Consider the following 26967-nt stretch of genomic DNA (forward strand, 5'->3'; position numbering starts at 1 on the left):
AAAGTTCAGAGCTATAAGTAGTAGCTCATTCTTTATTCTGTGATGAATACCCCACCTTCCCCTCCATCTGCTACTTTCTTATCTTTCTACTGTATTTGATCTTAACTCCCAAAAAGCTACCTATGTTTGGGGAAAAGTTGTAAAGCCTAGGACAGCAAAAGTAATGCTGTTCTCAATGTACCCTTTTAATATTTCTGCATTGAGAAATAGGAAATCAAACAATAAAAACAAGGGATGCCTGGGTGGTTCGGTTGGTTAAGCATCTGCCTTAGGCTCAGGTCATGATCCCGGGGTCCTGGGATAGAGTCCCACATCGGGCTCCTTGCTCAGTGGGGAGCCTGCTTCTCCCTCTCCCCCTCTCCCCTGCTTGTGCACTCCCTCTCTGGCAAATATTTTTTTTTTTTAAGATTTTATTTATTTATTTGAGAGAGAGAATGAGAGAGAGCACATGAGAGGGGGGAGGGTCACAGGGAGAAGCAGACTCCCGCCGAGCAGGGAGCCCGATGCGGGACTCGATCCCGGGACTCCAGGATCATGACCTGAGCTGAAGGCAGCCGCCCAACCAACTGAGCCACCCAGGCGCCCCTCTGGCAAATATTTTTTAAAAAATTAATAAATAAAAAATAAAAACAAGAGGCTTTCAAATGAATAAACTGAGGTTTCCAAGCATAAAATAAACTTTGAAAACTTAAATCATTCTTTAATTTTTATGTAATCCATACAAAGCTCCAATAGAGAAATAGCTATCCTCAAAACGTAAGTATTGAGGTGAAAATACAATTAGATGAGGTTTCACCCCCAATTTTTTAAAGTTTATTTAAGCAATCTATTTGTTAAAGAACTCACAACCCGGAGATTAAGGGCTGCATGCTCTACCAACTGAGCCAGCCAGGTGCTCCTCACCCCGAATTTCTAAAGTGCTGGAAAACTGCTCAGAATCTCAGAAGGTACAGATACCAATCTCTTCTGATGTCTGTAGCCTAAATGAGCAGCAAAAAATATCCTGCCTCTAACATATCTTAGGGACTGCATGTCCTTCATCTTCCTTAGGGGTCTACCATGACCAACATTTCACCAAAAGCTGCCTCACTGCATCCTGCTTTCTGTTTAGATATTTTTAAATAATAACATATACTGAAGGAGAAAAAATTGGCAGGGATGCATGCCACACTATAAACAATGGTTTCTGGAATACCAAGGGACTTTTACTTTAGCATTTCTGAATTCCTGTAATATTTAAATTCAAATGAGCATGCATGTCTTTTTTTTTTAAGCAACTTTAAAAAGTTGATTTTTTATAAGGAAATGCGAAGACTTATTTTGTTGATATAAAAATCCTCTACAGGGGCACCTGGGTGGCTCAGTCGTTAAGTGTCTGCCTTCGGCTCAGGTCATGATCCCAGGGTCCTGGGATCGAGCCCCGCGTCCCGCGCCCTGCTCCGCGGGAAGCCTGCTTCTCCCTTTCCCACTCCCCCTGCTTGTGTTCCCTCTCTTGCTGTGTCTCTCTCTGTCAAATAAATAAATAAAATCTTTAAAAAAAAAAAATCCTCTACAATCATCCTTATTTCTGTAACTTAAGAGATATTCATGTATCTACTTCCAGTAAAGTGAAACAAAATATCCTTGTTTCCAAATTGTGGTTTTGTGTCATTCCTATTTGAGTCTTTACTTAGCAAACCAACACCTCCCACTTCCTTTTTCCCCTAAGTGAAATATTTACTCTCTGATACACAAGAGAAAAACCTATTTGTAATGTGAAGTAGGTCATTTATTGAAATATAAATATGAGAAGTTGAATGGGGGAAAAAATTGCTTAAGGTAGCACTACTTAATTTTATACAGAAGGAGTAACTTGGTGCCAGGACATAAGTTAACATAAAGAACAGTAAGAAACCACACAAAGAATGCTCTCTTCATATTTAATATTTTAAAAAGCATGTTCACAGCACACTCCAAAAATGCCACACAGCAATGGTTTGCTGCTTTGTCAAACAGAGTATGTCAGAAAACAAAACAATTTTTAAATGGCTCATGGTTTTTAAAATTAGTTCTCTGAAATTTCTGTAAAGCCAATAATCACCAGTCATCTAAATCCTTGTTTCAGAGTAGTAAACATTTCAGAAATGTAACGAGTAGCTATCCAAAATCACATTTCTCTGAAATGCAGTTAAAAGCTATTGTTGTAACAGAAACAAAAATAAATATTTTTCTAGAAAGAACGTATTTGGCATTTTAAAATAATGTTAAAGAAGCTTTCAAGTGTAAATGATATTTAGATTGTTACTTTCCAGTAAGGAGGAATGATTACATTATCGTTAATGAACTTCAACCCTAATAAAGCCAATGTACTTTTCCACTATAGTGCTTGCTTTATTTAAGAACTGACATCCAGCCAGTACTAATTATGGAAGGAGGCCAGTAGTTCAAATTACTTGGTTAATTTGGTACCCAGGTTGTTTTATATATACTTTTCATGATGTGATTATTTAATATTTCTAATTAGCTTGCTCTATTTCTCTCAAAATCAATTATGTATATAGTTTGAATGAAATGTAAACTGAACTTTGTTTCACCGACTTCATTAAAATATGTCAAACATGGTTAATTATTATATTCTACCCTTCCAGATAATTTACATTTTCATTATAAATGCAAAGCAGCTGCACCATGAGTTCTCTCCTCTGCCCTTAGGTTCCACCACAGTGGCCTAACCACTTCATCTAAATGTAGAAAAACTGAAAGTTAAATTTAAAGGCTTTGAATAGTTAAGAAGTTCTTATACATTTTTCTCTTTCAGAGATCTGTGATGCCCTGTCTTGGATATGAGTATGGAAAAGCAAAATTCAGTTCATATTCATGATGTACCAATAACCTTCTATTTTTATCAGTCATTTTAAAACCAAATTTCCATTTATGTCACCTACTAAAGAGAAGAGATTTTCCTTTAGAATCATGGTCACAATCTGAAAAAAAACTAAAAAGGGCTAATTTTAGGCCAATAAAATATTTGAGGAAAGATGTAACACAAAACAGGGAGGTGAAAAAAAGCAAGTATATTGTAATAAAAGCCTTCCTTGTAAACACACCTGTCCTTTCCTCCCATGTTTGGAAATGTTACCTAAGCTTTAAAAATTCTCATCAAAACGTTTTATACCACGAATCCTGTAAAATCAGGTTGATTTCAGCTAGATAACCTATAGCTGTTAAAGAATTATATTATCCTGTTCATAAGATGAGAGGTAGTGACATTTTATTCTCCCAATGCTGAGCTACAAATTCCACACATCTGGCATATATATGGGTTACAAGGGGGAAAAAAAGCACAGAAGCACCATTTTACACTCCTTATGTTTTGGTATTTCAAGCCACCCATAACTTCATTTGCCATTGGCAGCTGACAATCACCACCTTGTGTTAACAACGAAAGCAGTGGGTGTTGGTGCTATTCATCATATAGGCCTGGCGGACCTCCATCATCTTTCAAAAATGAAGCAGCTTTCCTTCCATTCTTCTGAACATGATCTTCATTCATTTTCTCCAAAGCTTCTATCTACAAAATTAATGCATTGAATCCATTTGTCAAAATCTTACTTCACAAAAACCACACTTTAGATTGAACCAGCATTTTTACTCTCTTAAAACTAGGTCATTCCTAAGGACACTGGCCTTGAATAAGAATTACATTGTGTGACACACATTACATGTCTCACAGACCTGCATTACAGGGTGACACATACTACACGGTATGTTTTTTACTTGACTGTATTATCAAGGTCAACATTTAGTGTCTTTATCAATCTACCAACTAGGATCACATGTCTTACTGTGTACTCCATAAAGCTTTCAGGAAACAAGAAAAAGGAGATTCTAATGTTGGTTCAACAACAGTAGTAACACCTACTTACTGAGCAACTGTACTGTGCTAGAGGTCAGATTTACCATCTTCCTGTGACTTCTCCTCTGCCCTTAGGTTCCACCACAGCCTGGCCAAATTCAAATCATATTGCGGAGTTCTGGAACAGACTCTGTACATTCTCTGCTTTGGTATACTGTTGGAATAATTAGCTGCTATTTCACTTTTGGGTTTTTGTTCAATTTTAAGAGAACTTTTCTGTTGGAAGATTTTTTTTTTTATGGTTCTGCAGATCCATATTGTAATGACTAGGCCTTTCTAAGGATGACCACGGCCAACTTTCTCTAGTCAGTTAAAGGCAAGGACCACGTGCGACTGCTCTCTGTATCACCCGGAGTGTGCACCAGCCCACTCCCTCATTCATAAATAGAGGCGACAGGAGTACACTGGTAGTGGTGGTATTTGTCCATCTTAGCCAAACTGTGAATTCCTTGAAGCAGTGTTTTGCTGTAAGTCTATCCTAGGTTTTAAGTCTGGAAAGGACCAAAAACATCTCAAGGAAAGAAAAATCTCTACTTTTGCTTTTGAGGGGATAAAAGGATAAAATGAGGGGTGCCTGGGTGGCTCAGCTGGTTAAGCATCCAACTCTGGGTTTTAGCTCAGGTCATGATCTCAGAGTCATGGGACTGAGCCCCGCATCAGGCTGGATGTGGAGTCTGCTAGAGATTCTCTCTCTCCCTCTCCCTCTGCCTCACCCCACCACTTGCACTTTCTCTCTCTCTAAAAAAAATAAATATGTCCATCCATCCATCCATCCATCCATAAATAAATAAACAAACAAATAAATAAATAAAACAAAACCTTAAAAGACGAAGAAAATGAGCTCTGGGTTTCTGCTATCTACTCCGTCCAGCTCTCTATTAGCAAGGTGAAAAACAGGCACACAGAATTACCTCAGCTAAGAAATCAGCCTCATTATCTGCTGAAATGTTTAAGCCTGAAACAGCATTAAAGAGTTCTCGTTCACCAAGGGCTTCTTTTACTCCTCCTTTCTGGAAAAACTAGTAAAGAAATATAAGTCAGTAGAAGATATTATAGCAAGGTTCTCTTGAAAACAAAAAACAGAGAATAGTATATAAGATACCCTATATCTTGTAATATAGTATATATTATATATATGTATATGTACAATAGTATATAAGATATACCGTATCTTATGAGATACACCATATCTTATAAGATACCAGTGAATTCCTTCCATAATTTTTAAACCACAGATTTTCTCATTTCAAATTTAACTATGCTGCTCAGGTTCTACTTGCTATTTGTCCTCTTGAACACATCTGTGCTGCCTTCTGGATTTGTCACAATGCACCTTCTATAGCTATAAATGAGTGGCATATATAAAATTGGGTGGCACTGCTTTGAATGCGTAGACAAAATATTCACTAAATCCCGTGGATTACAATCTTTAAGTAGGTTCAGAAATTATTTCCAATACGAAGTTATTCGATCATTTAGAAAGACCATTCTTACCTGAATCTATTGCTAACAATTAATTTCCTTTAGAAATAGCAAATAAATGTGACACAACTCTGTGATTATTGAGTTTTACCTTCCCTAATCTGTTTACTCTACCTCACAGAAATCAGTGATCAGACACAGTACCACTAAGAAGACTATTCTCCTTTTAATGGTAATAACAATGGCAGTAAGCACGTAGGCTTGCTAATACCAGCTTCACTCGAAGCACTGTGCATGTTAAATGTCTACCTGGCTGCTTAAGTATCTGCAGTCAAAATAAAAACTCACTCCCTTGCAAATTAAATTCAATAGCCCAAATGTGAGGCAAGCAATCAAGTTATTGTTGAAAATGAAATCTGACAAATTGATCTCTGTATCTTTATCTCAAAAGCAGTTGATAACCTAACCCTTCCTTCAATTTCTAAGAATATGATCATCTTATTTTTCTTAGGGATGAGAAAAATATTTGAATCTGTTATATCCTATAAAAAAGATGTATTAGCTTACATGCCCACCTGTGAGACATTCCTACAGTCACGGAACAAGAACTCCAGGCCATGAGGATGGGTTGGTTCTACAGACTGACTGACGTCAATCAACCAGACCTATTTAAAGGCAGAGCATACGTTCAGTATACATTCAGTAATTTACATCAAGTCATTTTGTGTGAACATTAACAAAAAACGTGCTCCTCACCTTCCCGGCATGCCACAGCATGTTATACTCACTGAGGTCAGCATGGACAAGTGTACATTCATTATATAACTGCTGCATCAACTGTGAGGAGGCAAGGCAGACATTTAGGACATGAGCAACAATTCTAATTTACCTATGCAACTAAAATGTCTATGCCAACCAATACTTTCCAGAAAAAGCAAAACTAGGTTAAAGAACTTATTTCCTCTTTACTTTGTACAGTCTATACTTTGTACAGTCTAACACTGAGCTGTTTTTGTTTTTGTTTTTAGGTAGGGCAGGGGAACACTGAGACAATGAAGGGAATGAGTATGACACTTTATTTCCTTGTCTATGTGACAGCAATGAGGTCAGGAGACCAAATGGCAGACCTGGTTCCCCACAGAGTAAGAAAGCAGCCATATTATGATCACTAACCAGAAGATCTAAAAGCCACTTCCCTTCAATAAAAGTGGGTGAAAGATTTTTTTCACCTTTTTATATAAGGTAAGAAGTACTTCCTGCCAGACATAGTGGGGAAGAGGTAGTCTTACAAATTAAGTGGCATTATATATTCATTACTGATTTCTTATAGCAAAAATCAGCATTAATGTTTTATGTCTCAGCCTTAACAGAATCAAGTAGGAAAAGCCTATCACTACTTCATCTCTTTCCCAGTTACCCCACCACCCAATGAAGCCAGAAAAATGAACTTGATTTTCCTCTCAATGTTTTTTGGAAGCAGAGAAAGTTGGATTATCTCCCTAGCTCTGTCTTAAAAAATTATTTGGCAAACACTTCCATATTCACATATGCTGCTGCAGGACATGAATGCTTTATGCAGAGACCACGTAAAAAGCACAGAGGCTTCTTTGCTATTCAATCAAAACAACTACAGAGGCAGGGCGCCTGGCCAGCTCGCTTGGTAGAACGTGTGACCCTTGATCTTGGGCTCATGAGTTCAAGCCCCGTGTTGGGGGTACAGTTTACTTAACAAACAGAACAAAACAAAAACAAAACTAGAGAAGAATGACAGTTTTAGTAACATTTTCTTAAGCTGGAAGGATCTCAGATGGAATTCAGCTGCTGTCCCAAAGCATAAATGGCTTCAAGATTCCTGACGTGCTCTAAGACCACTCCCTCCCATCTTCCCCTTTTATCATCACTCTTTTTTTTTTTTTTTAAGATTTTATTTATTTATTTGAGAGAGAGAGAGAGAGCATGAAAGGGGGGAGGGTCGGAGGGAGAAGCAGACTCCCTGCCGAGCAGGGAGCCCCATGTGGGACTCGATCCCAGGACTCCAGGATCATGACCTGAGCCGAAGGCAGTCGCTCAACCAACTGAGCCACCCAGGCGCCCTATCATCACTCTTATAACGAGACTACATCTGCTCCCTGTCAACTTCCCAACGACAGGCATTTTCTTAGCTGTTAAGAGCTAGGACATTCAAGAAGGCATACAAACTAATGAGGCATGACATCTGTCTGCCAAATGTAGAAATGTCAACTTTTATTTAATAGATTGTTTTGTGAATAAGAGCTTTATGCTTCCATGTCACTAATGCTAACCAATGAGGCTTCATGAGCTCCTTAGCTCTGATTTTTCTTCAGTGATTCAAGACAGCAGCACATTGATTTAAGGACAATTCTTCAATGTTAATATTCCGTCACAAACTTCAGTTTGTCCTTGTTACATGAACATAAAATAGTATTATTTTAGGAAATTTTTTAAGGTTTAGACAAAATATTTTTTAGGTTGGTATATGAACGCTTTAAAAAGCACAACTTAGGGGCACCTGGGTGGCTCAGTCAGTTAAGCGTCTGCCTTCGGCTCAGGTCATGGTCTCAGGGTCCTGGGATCGAGCCCCGCATCGGGCTCCCTGCTCGGCGGGGAGTCTGCTTCTCCCTCTCCCTCTCCCCCTGCTTGTGTTCCCTCTCTCGCTGTATCTCTGTCAAATAAATAAAATCTTTAAAAATAAAAAAATAAAAAGCACAACTTACATGAACAGTTTGGTAGTAGGCTTCTTTCATTTCTTCACTACTAAGCTTTACTTCTTTTAATTTAGGGGCTGGAACTTGATCATGGCCAATAAAAGACATAACTAAAATGTGTTTCTTGAGTAGTACAACTGTTGGACAAGGAATTCCAGCTCTCTGCATTCTACACAGAAAGAAATAATTAAGAATGTAAAAATCAGAAGGAGAGAATATTTCACTTATTCAACAAATATCTAACAAGGGCCTGCAATGAGCTGGCACTATGTTCTGCCCAGGGGTTGGGGGAGGCAGAGACGGTAAAATCCAGCCTCTGCCCTTACAGAGCCATGGGCTGCTGGCAGGCACAGATAGATGAGGAGACAAGGATGGTGTCGTGTGGCACACGGTGTGGGTAGGAGCTACGGGAGCACGCAGCATCAAGGAAGCCTTAGTATAAGCAGTGGGTGAACAGGAATTAGCCAAATTAAGACAGTGTGGGGAATGCTGGTCTAGGGCTGGAAGCAGCTTGTGGAAATGCACAGAGGCATTCAACAGTGTCCATTTGGGGAATGTGTGTCAATCAACATAGCTGGATCTTGAGTCGGAAGAAGGGCAATGTGGGTTGAGGTTACAGAGACAGGTGGGCTCCACACCAGAGCAGGCCTTTGAACTTTACACTAAAGACTACAGAAACTGTTGGAGAATTTTAAGAAAGGCAGGGATGAGATCTCAAAGGTATAGAAGAGATTGAAGGGCAGCAAGACCTTTTAGAAAATTATTCTACTTACAAGTCTGACTATTTAGAAGAATTTTGCAACTAATAAATATGGATAATTACATTTGAAAGCAAACATCTTCAGAACAAATAAAAATTAAGCATTTAATAGATTAAGATATGGAAGGTTTATTGAGAAAGATTATTACTATATTACTTGGCTGATAAATTCCTTGATAAATTCTGCTTAGAGAATTGAGAACCAAGTCTAATAAAGCAAAATACAATTTGACTGGTCAGACTGCCTCCACCAAATTAACAACATTAGATGTAATAAACATTTTCTGAAACAAAAAAAAAATCATTATTTATAATAAGCCTAATTGAAAGCTGAACAATGACAGCATGTAGACATACACAAAATGTCTTAGGCAGAAAATGACTTTGCTTCCCTCAAACGTTACTGAAGAAAGAAAAAAGAAAATGACTTACTCATCCCAAAAGTATGAATTCAGGTTATACCAGGAAATATTTTCTTACAGAAAGCCTCATTAAACACTAGAATTTCGAGGCCTTCCATAATTTCCACAGATGAATTTAAAAGAAAGCATGGATTTTTTTGCCTGGCTAGTAGGCCTAATACAAAAAAGTAATTACCCTAGATAACTTCTAGCACAATGGTTTTCTTTACCTTGTGAGATTGTGCATTTCTTTTTCTGCCCACATGCGGATGATCTTACGTGGATTTAGTTTACTGAAGCGATCTTTAAACCTGAAATCATCTTTAATATATTTGTCACGATTCTTAAACTCATTAAGGGTTGTTTTAAATACCTTGATGGCACATTCTGTAGGTATAACTTTACTATCTTCCTTTTCATCCTCCATGCTACGTGGAAGGAAAAAAATTCAGTGTAAGTTGCCAGCTCATAAGTAAAACAATTTCAAAATAAAAATTCTATGATATAAAAGTAGATCTATCTTCTCTAAGAATGTCAAGCTTTGGTGGTTTTTTAAGCTTTTAAGTTTTGGGTCTTAATAAAACCTTAGGACTTGGTTTTTTATTTATTTATTTTTTAGGATTTGGCTTTTTAAATAAAACACTTTCAAATAAATTGTCAACCAGTTTTCAACAATCCATAATATAATCTTCACTTAATGACTATCAAATCAAACTTGAGGAACAATGAAGACATACAGGCTACAATTTACCTGGGATGGCTTATGGGCAAAATTCAGTAAAAGCAACAAAATAGAATAGCTTTTTAAGATGTCTCTTTCATTTCTAACAGATCAAAAGGTGAGTAAAGAGGTCCTTGCCCTATGGATATGCAAGGAGGGGCAGGAGAGAATAGAAGTACACGAATAGGACAGGTCCCTTTGGATTGGGAAGGCCGGACAAGGCTTCATGATATAGGTGGCAACTGAACCAGAACCATGGGTAGGCTATGAACAAGTACAGGCTCGGTATTAACAAAAGTAGAGTTGGAAACTACAGGACACATCTGAGGAATAAGAAACACTATAGTTGAGGCTTGGCTAGAAAGGGTAAATGAAAGAAATCAGAGCTGAGGGACAGGATGGAGGCAGATGTGGATGTATTCCTAAAGGTGGTAGGAATCATCAAGGGCTTGACAGACTTCACGAAGATCAAGTCAACGATAATATCAGGATAGAAGGGGGCAGAAGAGTCCAGAGGTGTGGAGCCTACTTAGGATGCTAATGTAATGTTCCCTCAATAGTGAGCCACTGAAAGGCCTGAAACATGGTGGTGGCAGTGTGAACAAGTATCTACCTTTAAATATGTGAAGGGATGTTAGTCTGGAAAAGAAAGGAACTCTATTTCCAGAAGATAGAATAGGACTCAAACTCCCAACCCCTTCCTTCTGTACCATATTTTCCCAGCTAATTCCTTTTCTGCCAGTTCATTTCAGGTTAGAGTAATCCAACCTATTCTCTTTCTGTCTTCTCTACCTGGGAAATTTCATTTAGCTCCAAGGCTTTATTTATTTACTTTTTTTAAAGAATTTATTTGAGAGAGAGAGATAGCCAGAAAGAACACGAGAAGGTGGGGAGAGGGAGAAGCAGGCTCCCTGCTGAGCAAGGAGTCCAAAGTGGGGCTAGTCCCACGGCTTTAAATATCTATATACCGGGGCGCCTGGGTGGCTCAGTCGGTTAAGCGTCTGCCTTTGGCTCAGGACATGATCCCAGGGTTCTGGTATCAAGCCCTGCATTGGGCTCCCTCCTCAAGTGGGGAGACTGCTTCTCCCTCTCCCTCTGCTGCTCCCCCCACCCCGACTCGTGCTCTCTCCAATAAATAAAATCTTAAAAAAAAAATCATCTATATACAGATAACACCTACATTTCTACCCTCAGTCTCAATTCTCCAGAACTTCAGGCCCATTTACCTAATCCCTACTTGACATCACTTGGATGTCCAGCAGGCATCTCAAACTTAACATGTCCAAAACAAAATTCTTATTAATTGCACCCTAAACCTGCCTTTTTTCACACTCTCATCTCAGTAAATGGCACCACCCAGCTGCTCTAGCCAAGAATGTATCCTCTTACACCCATCCAATCCAACAGCACACTGTTGATTCTTACCTTCAAAAAGCATCTCTATGGTCTCTTCTGTTCTTCATTTTCACTACACCTCTTTAGTCCAAACCACTGTTCACTCTTACTTAAACTACTACAATAACTTTTTAACTGGCCTTACTGCTTCTTCTCTTACGCCTCCTATAATTCATTTTTCACACAGCAGTCTTTGTAATCTTTCAAAACAAAAATCAAATCACAGCTTTGGTTCCCACTACAGTTAGAGCAGGCTCCTTACCCTGAAGGGCTAACAGAGTCCTACCTGGTCTAAGCTCTGCTTACTTCTCCAGCTCCTCTCTCCCCTTCACAACTGTGCTCCCAGCGTACTGGCTTTCTTATAGGCTCTCAGGGATACCAAGTTTGTGCCTGTCTTAAAGCATTAACACTAGCTGTTCTCTAGTCTAGAATGTTCTTCCACCTGATCTTTACACAGTACCCTGTACTGTGTCATTCAAATCTTAGTTTAAATGTCACTTTCTCAGAGAAGTTTTCCTGACCTACTAATAAAAAGTAGTGAACCAGTTGCTATGACATCACCATATTTTAACTACCATAACACATATCTGATGTTTTTTGCTTATTTATTACTGTCTTAGAAGGGGGTTGGGGTGGGGAGGAAGTACATTCTATGAGCTCAGGGATAAAGCACAAGTTACTATCCCAATAATGGTTGATTACTTGGCCAACCTGAAAGTGATAGAAACCAGACAGCTTTGTGGTGGGCAGAGTCCCAAGATGGCCCCTAAGATCCCAACCCTGGTGTACACACTCTGTACAGTTCCCTCCCCTCGAGTGCAGGGGGAGCAGACACTCTCGATTAGCTGATACTGTACGGCAAAGGTGATGGTATAGTCATTTCCAGGACTATGCTCCAATGTCTAAGACTCAGTCTTAGCAGACTGGAGGGAGAGATTCTCCTGCCAGCTTTGAAGAAGTGACCTGTTGTGTGAAAGGGCAGCATGACCAGCACCTGCAGGGCCCTCTAGAAGTTGAGAGCGGCACCCCACCAACAGCCAACAAGAAAGTAGAGACAGTCCTACAGTGGCAGTGAACTGAACCACAGGGAAGAGGACCCCAAGCTCCATAAGGAACGCAACCAAGCCGACACCCAGATGACAGCCGTGTGACCATGAGCCGAGAGCCAAGCTAAACCATGCCCGTTACAACTTCCGATCAACAGAAACTATGAAATAATAAGTGAGTGTTATTTTAAGCTGCTAAGTCTGTGGTAATTTGCTACATAGCATAGAAAACTAGCACACTTTTAAAAGCATTTACTTTTAGAAAGCTTGTAGAAAACCTAATGCTCTCTAGTTTTGCTAAATTACAAATGCCCAAGTACAGATTATAATACCAATTCCACCGAAAGAAAGAGAGATCATTCATTATATCAAAGTATCATTAAGCATAATGGGAAATAGACAAAGGATAAACAAAGCAGTTGACAAGACAAAGGAATAAAAATGGCCAATAAAGCACTTGGAAAAAATGTACAACCTTAATCACAAATAAATACACACCAAAATATCAAAATGGTACTTTTCATCTTTTACACTGACAAAAATATTAAGTTTGATAATACTAATAAGCATTAATGAGGATGAGGGAAACAGGTTCATACTGTTGCATAAATTAGTTAACCTTCTCACAGGGCAGTATGTCAGTATCTAAACATTTATAGAATGTACAACCAACTGTAGATCTGACTAGCTCCTAGGGAAATTGCATTTGCCCTACTATTAAAATTAAAAGATAAACACAAATTAAAGATTTCTGACCTTTGGTGTGACATGTAAGAATTTTTTGAAATTTTTAATAAATAAAAGCAAGACATGCTGCTTGCTACAAAAGCCAGCTGGTACTCTCCATTCATTGAGGCCTTCCACTATTCAACAAAAAGGAAAAAGAGTGCAAACAGTCTGTGCCCCAGTAATTTCAAAGCTAGAATTCAGTTTAAGGATATATTTGCAAAAGCACACCAAAGTAGATGTACAAGGATACTCCTATCTGTGTACTCTACTATGTAATTATCTTTTATCAACCATAACAGTTATTGCTATAATGTTCTCCTCCTGGCTATGCCGTAAGTCCATTAACATAATGGGATGTGCTACTATAAAAATGGGATGCTATAAGCTTGGAAAGATCTATTAACTGAAAAACTAAGATCCCGAAAAGAGAGTATAATCTCTTTTGTATAAACAAATTTAGGGGTATGTGCATAAAAATTCCTGGGAGACTAAACTAAAAACTGTTAACAGTGGTTATCTTTGAAGAAAAGATCTGTGAGATGAGAGCTGATAAGATGATGGCTACTTTCCATTTTAATCCTTTCTATAGAGTTTTAATTTCTACCATGAGTAATCTCTCATTTTAATTTGTGCCATTGAGTTATATCTGCCTGGTCTTAGGGAACCCTTAAAGGAAATTTAGGAAGAGGGCAACAAAGCTTAAAGTAAGGAAAAAATAAATATTTATTAAGATTTCCTTATACCAGTCATTATCAAATATGATCTCATTTATCACCACAAAATCCTATGAGGTAATAAGGGTCAGTTTTTTAAAAAGGTTTAGTAAATTGCTCCAGATCACATAGCTTGAAAAATGTTGAGCTATTTTATCCTAACATTCATTTTTATCCTTTTCATTTTGAAACTTAACAGTATAATTCGATATATGATTACACACGTATGTCTCATACAGAAAGGGAGACTAGTGGGGTGCCTGGGTGGGGCTCAGTCGTTAAGTGTCTGCCTTCAGCATGATCCCAGGGTCCTGGGATTGAGCCCCGCATTGGGTTCCCTGCTCCGCAGGAGGCCTGCTTCTCCCTCTCCCACTCCCCCTGCTTGTGTTCCCTCTCTCACTGTGTCTCTGTCAAATAAGTAAAATCTTTAGGAAAAAAAAAAAGGAAAGAAAGAAAGAAAAGAAAGGGAGACTAGTTAAATAGTTGAGAAAACCAAAGGCAAAAAAAAAAAAAAAAAACCAAAGGCAAGGACTAACTAATAATTGTTTGAATCCCCTAAGTACACAGTAAATATCTTCTGAACCTAAAAAGAGCTAAAATAATTCTGGAATCTATTTTAACATTTTTGTCTGTAAACATTACTGAGGCAAAGGAATCTCTGAGGTAGTAACCAACCTTGCTGGTTGACCTCAATAGTAAGTGACCAGATGATTTCACATTCCTGGCTTAAGCACGTTCTCTAAACAGGCTCCACTTTAAAAAATGTCTCCCTTCCTCATGCCATTCTTTACTCATCTAAGCCCTTTTAACAAAAGTGAAGCAGGTAAGATCTAAATAGCATAAGATCTTTACAAGATGTTTCCTTATGATGCAAGCATTATTTAGTTGGTATTTCTTAAAGAATCAGAGTTATAAGGGCAAGAATCAGTAACTGATCTAAGCATATCCCCCTCAACCTGGTGCTGAAGGACCCCATAGTTTAAAGACCATGGGTTTTGAGACAAACCCAACTGCAAATTTTGCTCTGTCACTTACAGCAGCCTGTATGATACAGTATTACAATAACGTAGAAAATAATATATGCATAGAAAAAAAGACTGAAGGAGTCTACACAAATTGATTAATGGTTATCTCTAGGTGGCGGGATTAGGATGATTGTTTTTCTTTATATGTCCTTATATTGTCTAGACTTTCTAGACACTTTTTAAATTACTCTGCTTGCCAGGTAGCGCTGATTTTGCATAAATCCATTTATATAGGGAGAAGGGGTTAAGATTTTATTGACACAATGGTACTGCATTTGTTCATTTACCTCCCGCCATATGCATGAAAGACAACAGATTCCTTTCCTGTACTAATACAGCCAGTGATTGTCTCCAGCATTCCAGAGTTGATCATTTTATACATAAGTAAACGTGTCTTAGGATCAACTGCTTTTTCCTGAAAAAGATAAAGCACTATAAATGAAAATGACTGATTAATAACAAAACATTTTTTGAGCCATTTCTAGTATCTAGTATATTCAAAATATATGCTTCTTTTTACCTTTATGACTTAATTTACCTAGATGTATATATAACAGGCTCTTAAAAAAGAGTGCTGTCAAAATACATTTCATTTCCATAACTAACTCCAATGCCTATGAAAGTGAATAGCTAAAAGAACTATTAAAAATCAGACTCTCGCTTAGTCAAAATCTTATTTTATCTTCAAAGTTGAAATAGCTCTGCTAGTGTAGTTACTATTCGTTTTTTTCTAAAGTTTTAAAAATTACTTTATTTTTTTAAGATATTAGATACTATCTTCACTAACGTAAGACATTAGAAATTAAATTATAAATGTCACAGTGTAACAAGAAACGATTTTTTAAAATCTCAAAACATTCATATTCTAATTAATTATGACCACTAAAATGTCAGTTTTGACATGAAGTTTAGTTTTGTTTCTTCCCCAAATATGAAGTTTTCTAATATGAACTTTCCATCAAAGAAAAAAATATAAGAATACTAACTGCAGTAGAATGCTCTTTTTTCTCATGGAGGCGGGCACTTCGACGTTCTTCTGAGTAGGCATGTTGTTTTAAAGCATTGAAAACATGGTTTGATAGTTTTAAATCCATTCCAATTCCATCTCCTACCTGAAACTCAGGTGCAAACTGCCAAAAAGAAGAAAACAATTAACATCTGAGTACTTTAAAATAGGGATGGTAATAACAAAAAAACAAGATGAGTCTTTACTTGGAATAGGTTTCTTATTCAGTCGATGATTAGGCTACAAAAGCAGAACCCATAGGTATTACAGGGAGAAAAAAATAAAATAACTCACTAAAAACCCAACAGAAAGAAGAGGAAGGCTATTTAAGGAAAGCACAGACAATACTGAATCACATCTAAAAACTAAGGTATTTCAGCATATGCTCTGCACCTTGCTTTTACATTAGACAAAGGACACACTATATTTTTAAGGCTACCCCAAATCTTACCAAAGAAATACAAACTTGTAACTAATTATTTTCAAGGAGTGGGTTAATATAGCAAGCTATGCCCACACCATGACAATTATGTTCTAGAGATTACTGCCCAACATGGTAGCCACTAGCCACATGTAGGTATTTAAAGTTAAATAAATTAAAATTAAATTAAAAATTCAGCTCCTTGGTTGCATCACTCAAATTTCAAGTGCTCAATTGCCCCAAATACGGTTACTATTAGTTAATACGGATATAGAACATTTCTATTATCACACAAAGCTCTACTGGAGAGGGTTGTTCTAGAGTCAGATCTGGACTATTTCTAGAATTTAATAATAAGTTTACGGGGCGCCTGGCTGGCTCAGTCAGTGGAGCACGTGACTCTTGATTGCGGGGTCATGAGCTCGAGCCCCACACTGGGTGCAGAGATTACTTTAAAAAATAAAGCATTGGGACACCTGGGTGGCTCAGTCGGTTAAGAGTCTGCCTTCAGTTCAGGTCATGATCCCAGAGTCCTGGGGTCGAGTCCTGCATCAGGCTCCTTGTTCAGTGGGGAGCCTGCTTCTCCCTCTGCCTTCTGATCCCCCTGCTTGTGCTCTCTCTCTCTCTGACAAATAAATAAAATCTAAAATAAATAAATAAGGCATTAAAAAAATTATAAATAAATAAGTTTACTTCAGTATTTGTGTTCTGAAGTCTAAATGTTTTCTATTAACCACAAGATTCATAAAGGAGGAAAAATGCTAATTTTTCTTTTTAAAATTTTTTTTAATTACATTTTATTTCTGATTTTGCAGGGGTAGTTGAGGCATAAGATTAAAAAATTCAACAAATATAAAAGGGTATTTCTCTCTCCCATCCCTGTCCCTCAATCATCACTGGTCTCTGTTTCTTGGGTAGGGGTGCTATTGGAAAATAATATGCTGAAAAATAAATATGCTACTTTCATAAGAACTATTTCTTAATTTTAGAATCCATGCAAATCAAACCAGTTTTCTTAATATTGTTATAGAATTTTATTCTGAGGTACATTCTCATTAGTGGCTCAGTTTTCATGGTATTGCTATATTATCATCTACAACATCTTTAGATCGTCCTTATGAAGTATATTTTTAGAAATTTAAGATACTGTATTTTTTTAATTAGTTGATTAATTTAAAAAAATTTTTATAGAAGTACAGTTGAAAACATATCGTATTTAGAATCCCATGTTTTTAACATACCAATAAAACTCTTGATTCAGCGATAATACTTCCTGTAACTTACATTTTCCATTCTGGCTGTATTCTTTCTCCCACATACTACTTCATCATGTTTGGTGGTGATGTCTTTTCCTTTTCCAATAAAACCCTTTTTGGGAGTAGGAACTGGTTTTGCTAAAGGCGATTAAGACAAGCCAAGTTTATGTAAAAGTAGCAAAGACTAAATTGTTGCATTCAATATTGTCTGAAAAGATATTTGAATCTGACAATAACTTACCAAGTGAGATTCAAAGATAAATATAAAATATAAGGATCCATTGGAAAACTTAGTCTTCCTCTGTCCCTGTCCTACCCCAACCCCCAGAAAATAAAAGTATTGATACCTGGTATGTAGGGATCATCACGAGTGTCTTGCCAGTCAACCTCATCCTCAGAGCTATCACTGTCTTCATAAGGATGCAATTTTCGATAATTTTCAAAGGAAATGGAAACTTAAAAGACAAAAATAGGTGAAGATTTACTTAGGAGCACGGTACAAGCATTTTCTGCCACCCAATGGAGGTGTCATAATAAGGTCACAGTACCTTTGCTATCTCCATTGAATTTTTTTTCTTCACGCCTAAGCTGTGCATCATATTCTCTGTCAAATTCCATCTGTAGCATCTGAGCCAGCATTAGGTCGCTGGAAGTGTCAATGTTTTCTCCAGTAATAAATGGTCCTTCAGTGACACTATTCAAAATAAGGCAACATAAACTAAAATAATGTGCTTGCATAAACAGATGCTACCTATCATGATAGAAGAGTGCCTTTTCACTGTTACAAATTGTACTGAAGCAGCAATGGGAAAAACTTGATCACATCATTTACCTTCTGTCCAGCTGCCCTCTGACCAATGTTAGGCACTTGTGAGAGCACCAACTAGGATTAAGAGAGCTGCAAGAGAAAGCTAAAGGGGCTACAATAAAATCTAAACCGAGACTCAAACCTCATTTGTTCTGTGTTCTGGAGAAAGAACATGGATGAAAAGATAAAATACAAGCATTTGATCAAAACTGTATCCTACTTCACTATCTGCTAATTTGGAGATCATGTGGCTCAACTGCTATAACAACTAAAACCCAGAGAAACAGAGTGGTTTGCCCAAGAAAGTATTGACAACTAATCACAGAATCAGGATCAAAACTCAAATATCGGTGAACTCCCAGTATGGTACTCTTTCTACCACATTGCTTTTCAAAATGTGTTTCTTAATCATTGGCCAGGACAATCACTAATCAAATCCTAAAACTTTAATAAAAAGCTGCTAGACAATATAGATTCTTTACAAATTTTACTTACGCCACTTCAGGAAAAGCGGCAGCTTCTTCTTCTAACTGCAATTCTTTAGCCAGCTGTTCACTCATTACGTCAGCCAAGGAACAAGATATTGTATTTTGAGTGGTAGCCCATGGACACTATTTAAAGAAAAGGGAGGGGTTAATTTATAATCATGAAATTAAAGTACCTTCCAAACTTGAAAATAGGATTATCTTTTGAGAATTAAAAAAAATCAACCCAAAATAAATAATTACCTACTTAGAGAAATCATCTAAAAAGTAAAAATAATGGGGCGCCTGGGTAGCTCAGTCAGTTAAGCATCTGACTCTGGATTTTGGCTCGAATTGTGATCTCAGGGTCGTGGGATTGAGTCCCACATCAGGCTCTATGCCGAGCAGGGGAGTCTGCTTGAGATTTCTCTCCCTTTCCCTCTGCCCACCTCCCCCCGCCCCGGTTCACAGGGGTGCTCTCTCTCTCAAATAAATAAAACAAATCTCTAAAAAAGTAAAAATATCTCCCAGCTCAAATCTAATCAAAGATATATGTAAAAAAAAGATATATGTAAACTAGATCTGTCAAAAGCACTTTCTAACCTGTTTGGTAGGTGTGTCCTTTTAGTTGAGGAGGAACATCAGGCTCCTGCATATATAGCATCACCCCACTACCTGATGAGTTCATGCAACTACCCTGTTCTGATGCCATGCTCACAAAATAATCTGCTTTTAATCTGGCTTCCCATGTAGACTGTCTGTCTCCCTCTCTTTTTTTTTTTTTTTCCAAATATTTTAAGTAATCTCTATACCCAAGATGGCACTGGAACTCACAACACTGAGACCAAGAGTTGCATGCTCTACCAACTGAGCCAGCAAATGCCCCTGTAGATTCTCTTTTAGGACAGACTACACCAACTAGCACAATTCAAAACCCACTTAGAAGTTAGACCTCATTCTAATTTAAGGAGTAAATCTTCTACATGTGTAAAGTGTATGTCAGCCCCTCTCAAGACATCTGGGATATGTTAAAACAAAAATAACAATGACAAACAATAAAAACTACATTTCTGAACTTTAGAAGCTGAGAAACAGTCTTGAAACAATGCCACTACAACAAAGCAATATTCTGTGAGATTCTTCTTGGACGATCAGCCAGTTAGCCTTCCTCAATGACATCACTATCTCAGCCCTTTTGAAATACAAACCGTTAAGTTTATTTCACAATTCCTAATTTTTGAGGGGGCAAGCTTTACTTAGCAGCAGCAAATGATTACATTTGATAGTCTAGTGATTAAGACCACTAATATTGAATAATATGTCTAAATCTCTCTTGAACTGACCCAGCTTTCTCTATCTCCCTTCTGAGATTCTACTCCAAGGTATCACCCTCCCATCACCAGGCTACTCTAATAAGAGAGTCCTAACTAATCTTTCTGTTTCCAGTCCTGCTTGTTTCCATTTTTCACACCATAGCACAACGGCTTTTCTAAAATGCAGATTTGATTAGTTCGGTTTCCTTACTTACAGCTCTTGATTGTTTTAAGGTTTTCCACTGCCTTTAGGATAAAGTCCAAACTCATTCCTTAACTACTGCTGAGTGTCTAATTTAGAATTTAGAATATAGCATATGATGATATCTATTTTAGCCAAAAACTTATAAGTCAAGTTTAGGTCCTCTAGCTGGCCTACCACCCTTGCTCAGGTTCCATAGCACTGAGGCTCAGGAATTTACTCAGTTCAGGTTGTTAGGATGAAGCTCTTAAGGGTGTTAAATGATAACTGTACTTATGCCTAAGTGAATCAGAATCAAGTTTTATCTAGTCTCATCCTGAGATTAATGAGATGCACCCAGCACAAACCTATACTAGCCTACTGCACAATTATTCCAGCCTCACATAAACCCAGATGTGGAGAAAACAAGGAAGGTTTTCTCAAGGTCTGGTGTGACTTTCATTCACTCAGATCTTCAAGTGCAATCGAGTACTCTCCTGGTGAGGCTTTTGAGGTCTAGAATCTTGAAGTTCTCTGTAATCTGGAGAATATAGCTATCTCTTGGCCAATGACTCCTGCTGACTTCCTTCTGAATCCTCTAGGTAGAATACATAATGCTGCCCCCTCGCCTAGAAATGTCTGGTCTGATCAGTTTCAAAGTCCAGGCTCCAAAAGGCAAATGGCTGTATTCTCTAACTCAGATCTGTCAACCACATTTTGCAATGACAATAGAATAACAGACAACACTAGAATATTCACTATATTTGAATCACTTGCCTAATATACATAATTTGCATAATTATTTGAGACCCACAACCACTGTGTGGTTACCATATCATCCCCACTTTATAGACTTAGAAACTGAAACACAGAAAGGTTTTTTAACTCAAGATAACACTTTAGATTTGAACCAAGACAGTAGAACTTAAGGGGCTGCCCTCAGCATTTTGCTATACTGCATCCCTAATCACCTTGTCCTGGAACGTGAGAAGCAAACGTCTATACCGCCTGCACTATGAAATCCAAATTCCTCAACAATGAATGCCTTTCACAATTTGACCTACTTTATCTTTCCAGTCTCACCCCTTCCGTACCCTATGCTCTAATAACAAAAATTGTATGCTGATAGTGGCATACTTTCACCCCCACATGCCTTCACACATGCTCTTCTCTCAGTGGATTTTCTTCCTCCTCTATTTCCTCCAATTAAGTAAGCATCACCAACTCCATAAGGCTCTCTCAATTTCATCAGATGAAATCAGATCCTTGCCTTTGTGCTCCCATACCACTGTGCAAATACATTTAAGTGCAGGACCAGTGACTGTATTAGAGTTAATGTATCAGCCACAATACAACATAAGCCCCTTGAAGGGCAGGGTCTTCTCATTCTCAGAGCCCAGCATAGAGCTTCAGATGTAAAGAGGCACTCAAGTATTCACTGAATAACATGTGCCAAAAAGAAACACTGGAAATATTTCACGGAACTGCCAGGCTGTCCCCAAGCTGCAGAGATCTGATGCCTTTCTACACCCCTACTATTCGAACATCCCCTTCTCCATCTTGAAGTTGGCCCCTTTGGCCAGCCACTTCTGGTGCTTCTAGTTGTTTGCCAGCAGTCAATTAATTTTACGAAGATGTTAAATAAAGTATTAGCTGACAATTTCTCAGAAGAGGCAAAATTGACAAGCGGGGACTATTATTTTGAGGCAGAGACTGACCTAAATCCAAGATAGACTGAACCAGAAAGGGAAACACATAGAGACCACCAGAGAGCACCAAGATATCCGAATCACCCGCTCCTACTGATCTTGCTCCTTGGAGCCTTGTACTCTAGAGCTGTACTTCCCCTCCTTTTACCTCTGCTGACCAGCTCAGCTGGGCAGACTCACACCGGGACAACTTGCACGGGTAAAGGTAAATAAGGTAACAAAGGCTGCCAACTTCCACACTCTTAAGTCAAATACAAATTCCTCAAACCAGCAGTCAAAAACCCTCCATAAAAATTTTTAGGCTGTATGAGAGACAGCTGCCAGACAGGGAGCAATCCGCCACGGGCACGAGGGGTTCACCATTTCAAGGGGCCTCAGAAAATTTATTGGGCGCTCCTCCTATGAATGGGCACCAGAGGATATATATAAAGGAATCATCTGTCATCATCTTGTAACTCCTCAATAAATCAAAAACACTCTTTGTGAATAGAGAAACTTTATTAAATGTTAAAAATAATAATAAATTTGAGGAGATAAAGAAAAAAAGCCCTCCATAATCTTGCTCTGCCTTCACTATCTAATGTCACTTCCCACTATTCCCTTCATCAGCATAAACTCCCCACAGCATCAAGATCTGATGGGAAACCCCACACAATCATTCCCAGTTAGTTATTCTGTTTTAAATGACATCTATCAAGCCCATAACCAGCTCCCTGATTGTTTCATTCCTGTTTGCTTAAGACCTCTGAGACCTGACCTGTTTTCCTCTCCTCTGGAAAACCCACCACTGAACTCTGGTCCTTGGAGTTCTTTACTACTACCACGGTCTTCAACACCAGGGTGGCTGCAGATTAGAGGGAAATTATCTCCCTTTCCTTACATCTCCTAAAGATGCACACCTAGCTACTCATCCTGCAGACAACTGTGGGGAAGAATCAAGTAAATAAAAAACAGTAAATATGAAGGAGGCACATAACAAAAATTCAGTCCTCAACTTGAAGCAAGTCAAGAGAATCATAACCCACAGGAAGGTCTCTTTTCTGTCCATGCAACTAAAAGATATAATTTGGGTAGAATATTTAAGTGGGTAATTTTACTTCTCAAGACAAGGGTCTCGGGAAAACATCACTTGGGTCTATACAACACTAATCTTTTTTTTTTTTTTTTAACTTTTAATGTTAGAGTAGTTTTAGAATTATAGAAAAATTGCAAAGATAGCAGAGTTCCCAAATATCCCATACTCAGTTTCCCCTGTGGTGGCATTGTACATTTGCCATTAATTAATTAACCAATATTTGTATATTATTATTAACTAAAGTCCATACTTTATTCAGATTTCCTCAGTTTTTCTGTAATGTCCTTTCCCTACTTCTGGATTGTATCTATCCAGCATACCATATAACATTTAGTCATCATGCCACTTTAGGCCCCTTTTGGCTGTGAGTTTCTCAGACTTTGTTTTTGATGACCCTGACAGTTCTGAGGAGTACCATGAATTCATTTTTTACAGTTCTCTTTCCAACAGAGCTACACATTTCCTCACTTCTGCCTACAGTTTGCCAATCCTCCATTCTTGGAATAGCCACTAAAATTCTTTGTCCATAATGGCAGTTTGGCATTTTATAACTGGCACCCCATGACCCTGGGGGAGGGGTCCCCAAAACCCTTTCAGGCTGTCTGTGAGATCAAAATTATTTTGTACTAAGACATTCTCTGTCTTTCCCAGTCTTATTCTCTCAAGACTGCACAGTGGAGTTTTCCAGTCTGCAGCAGATCTGATAACAGCACTCTGATGGCTTGTGAAATATGTACTTGAATATTCTCGCATTTTCCAAAAATTTCTAAGGTAGTAAGTTTAGGATATAAATGTGCATTTTTTTTTTTTAAAGATTTTATTTATTTATTTGAGACAGAGAGAATGAGAGAGAGAGAGCACATGAGAGAGGGGAGGGTCAGAGGGAGAAGCAGACTCCCTGCCGAGCAGGAAGCCCGATGCGGGACTCGATCCAGGGACTCCAGGATCATGACCTGAGCCGAAAGCAGTCGCTTAACCAACTGAGCCACCCAGGCGCCCTAAATGTGCATTTTTAAACATTAGTTCAGTTTGTTCTCAGTACATCTACTATGCTTTTATTAGCCATCTTTGATTATATCGGCTATAATCTATGCATCTATGAGGATGGATTTTCTTCATATATTTCAAATAAAACATCCCACAACAGACTAAAAAAGGTCTTCTATTAAATCAGACATTAGGGGCACCTGGGTGGCTCAGTCGGTTAAGCGTTTGCCTTTGGCTCAGGTCATGATCCTGGGGTCCTGGGATGGAGCCCTGAGCCTGCTTCTCCCTCCCTCTCTGTCCCTCCCCAGCTCATGCTCACTATCGCTCTCTCTCTAGTCTCTCTAAAAAAAAATAAATAAAATCTTTTTAAAAAATCAGACATTAAAGAGATTTGCAAAAATACAAAACAATACTACACCAGTAATTTTTTTTTGTTTTGGAAAATGGGGGGGTTACATATAAAAATGTTATTTATATTAACACATGACTTTTAAATCACTTAATAAAAATTTTTCAATATCTCAGTTTTAATTTCTGATATGATAATTATCAACAGATGTAACCAATATAAATAATTTGGGGTCCTCAATGATTTTTTTAGAGTATAAATTAGTCCTGACCAAAAAGTTTTGAGAATCGCTTGTCTTTGACATTCTTTACATTTTTCAAGACCTTCCTCAAATCTCCACCTCATCCACGAAGCCTTTGATAATCAGGTCTTCCAAGAGGTTAGAGGAGGAAAGGATTAAGAGATACTTGTCGCATCTAACTGTTTGGGCTGTGAAAATGCTGTCTTCCTAGTAGAATATCAATAAACCCCAGTATTATTTTTTTGTTGAATGATGAAAATGAAATTTTGTATTTCTGATGATGCATACTTAAATGAAAATATGACTGATAACAAATATTTTATTACTGAATTAGCTTTGTAAGTGAAATTTGTTCTGACATTAGGTATCCTGACCAATGTTTGTCTCACTTGACATTTTTATCAGCCTTTGGGTGCTTAACTGAAGGAATTTAACATGTAAAGCATACATTTATTAGTATCTGGCTACTGATTTTGTCTTTTTATGTCTACTGATATTGGCCTTGTAAACAAGGCTTAATAGATGAAATAACACAAAATAACATGTAGATGTAACCACATTTGCCAAAGGATTATCTTAAATTCTCCCTACAGTTGTATGAGAACGTTCATAAAATTAACTTTAATTAAACTTTCATAAATTCCTTTTAATAGCCAATTATTTCTCTTTTCTCTGTTAAGGCCTAGCCTAAAGATCTAATAAAATGAGGGACCCTTTAAACGGAACAGATATTCCGTGACAGCATGTGAAAAACACTTAGGAAGCTATAAAAGTTGGATCCTTTCCAACCTTAATTTGAGGAACACAACATCCCAACTGAAGCACTCTTGCTTTCAAGCAAACCCTCAATACAGCGGCAGAGGAGTCTTTTCATCCTTCTGATGAAAGTATCATGCAAAGGAGCAGTCTGAAAACCAGAAACCAAATGTGAAATAGACCTAACAGTTGGTCGTTAACAGGAAAAAGCTTCAACATTAAAGCCCAAGCAGATGAGAATTCATAACCGTTTTTTACAGTGTGTAGTGTACGCCCGAGTATTAGCCTGGGGGAGGGAGGTGCGCCTGGACTTACCTTTTACTCCTTCAAAAACAAGAAACGGTCTCAGCCGGATAACCGCATGTGTCAAGTTAAGGAAACAGCTGCCCAAATGACCTTTCCGTCGGGCTTTTTGTATGTTATTCGGCTGACTCACTTGGCCCGTGAAAAACAAGATCGTGCTTGATATTCCTCAAACGTCAGAGTCTCTAAGCCAGCCCTGCCCAAATATCTGCCACGGAGGTTCAGAAATCAAGGCGCAGAATAGCCAGAGAGCCCAAACCGCCGAGAGTGGCCACTGGCAGCCGCGGCCGCCCTCCCCACCTCTCCCATCCCACCCCGGCAGCCCCGCCACCCGTCCCCACCTCCCGAGGTTGCCAGAGTCCCGCTCAGAACTTCCCGAGTCGCCTGCGGAGCCGCCTCGGTGCCTGCCACCTTCTCCGGGCCTCCCGGGTGACCACGGCAGGTGCGTCAGCTCCGACCGCCACTCACCTTGCTGGGTCCCCAGGGTGCTGCGGGCCCGGGCTCAGGCGCTGCCACTCCGACCAGATCCATGTTGGAAAAGAAGCCAGCGACGAGAACAAGGCAGACAGGTGGCAGGACCGGGAAGCAGCCTCCGCCGAGAAAATAGGCGGCGGTCCTGGGGCGACGGGCTGCTGGTGCCGGAGCTGAGGTGACAGATGGCGGCGCGGCCGCGTCCGGAACTACATCTCTTCTCTTCCGCCCGCTCCGCTGGGACCGTCGCTTCTGATAGGCCGCCCGCCGGGGCCTCCGGGTTTTGCCTCCTTTCCCCGCCCCCGGCGGCCCGCACTTCCGGCCGCTGCCCGGGGATGGGGCTGCCCGCGCTGCTGGCTCTGACTAGTGGTCGTGGTCGCCCGTGCGGGACGGAGCAGGCGTCGGGTGTGGCTTCCTCTGGCCAGGCTGTACCCTGTTGCCGCACCGCCTTCCCCTTCCTTCCCCACCTGGGGACCCGAGACACCATCTGGATCTAGTTAAACTGAATTAAGCTGCGTGTTAGTCAGTTCATAACACCAAACAAACGAGGCTGCTTCTGTTCACTACTTTCTGGGTTAATTCTGAACTCGGAGGGTGTGGGGGACAGAAAATAGCTGATGTGGAGAGGTCGGATTTTGTTGTTACTGCAGTTTGTCGTCAGGAAGCGGGGCATAAAAAGTGAAAATTTATAAAATGTGTTATAAAACACTGAGCAAAAATAGGACTGCTAATAAAAGTTTTGATTAGATGTTTTGTAGATTCTGGTAAAGTGACCAGGTAAAAATAGCCAAGCA

At 38.9% G+C, this 26967-nt stretch overlaps 1 protein-coding gene across 2 annotated transcripts; it reads right to left on the reverse strand.

The window, feature by feature from the left end:
* Positions 1–1905: 1905 nt before the first annotated feature.
* On the reverse strand, positions 1906–26462 carry RIOK3 (RIO kinase 3). Of its 2 annotated transcripts, XM_045886931.3 has the most exons (13): positions 26171–26462; positions 18820–18935; positions 18065–18210; positions 17864–17971; positions 17545–17654; positions 15820–15963; positions 15121–15248; positions 9435–9632; positions 8053–8212; positions 6074–6154; positions 5893–5982; positions 4807–4914; positions 1906–3550 (listed from the first exon to the last, which is right to left on the reverse strand). In XM_045886931.3, the coding sequence occupies exons 1-13, from the start codon at positions 26231–26233 to the stop codon at positions 3443–3445; spliced, it is 1560 nt and encodes a 519-aa protein (XP_045742887.1). In that variant the 5' UTR covers positions 26234–26462; the 3' UTR covers positions 1906–3442. The 2 variants fall into 2 exon arrangements, with proteins under 2 accessions (XP_045742887.1, XP_045742888.1); XM_045886932.3 differs by lacking the exon at positions 9435–9632 and having other exon boundaries at positions 26171–26433.
* Between the last annotated feature and the right edge of the window lie 505 nt (positions 26463–26967).

This window comes from Mirounga angustirostris, unplaced genomic scaffold, assembly GCF_029215605.1.
Source record: "Mirounga angustirostris isolate CCGP_5_RB_7025 unplaced genomic scaffold, mMirAng1.0.hap1 SCAF_14, whole genome shotgun sequence".
NCBI lineage: Eukaryota > Metazoa > Chordata > Mammalia > Carnivora > Phocidae > Mirounga > Mirounga angustirostris.

Excerpts from the sequence above, each read along its gene's own strand:
- RIOK3 (XM_045886931.3), bottom strand. The coding sequence starts at position 26,233 with ATGGATCTGGTCGGAGTGGCAGCGCCTGAGCCCGGGCCCGCAGCACCC. Across the intron at positions 6,155-8,052 it reads CCTACTACCAAACTGTTCAT|TTGATGCAGCAGTTATATAA; the intron begins GTAAGTTGTGCT and ends GCCTCCTCACAG. Across the intron at positions 3,551-4,806 it reads AGGCTGATTTCTTAGCTGAG|ATAGAAGCTTTGGAGAAAAT; the intron begins GTAATTCTGTGT and ends TTAATTTTGTAG.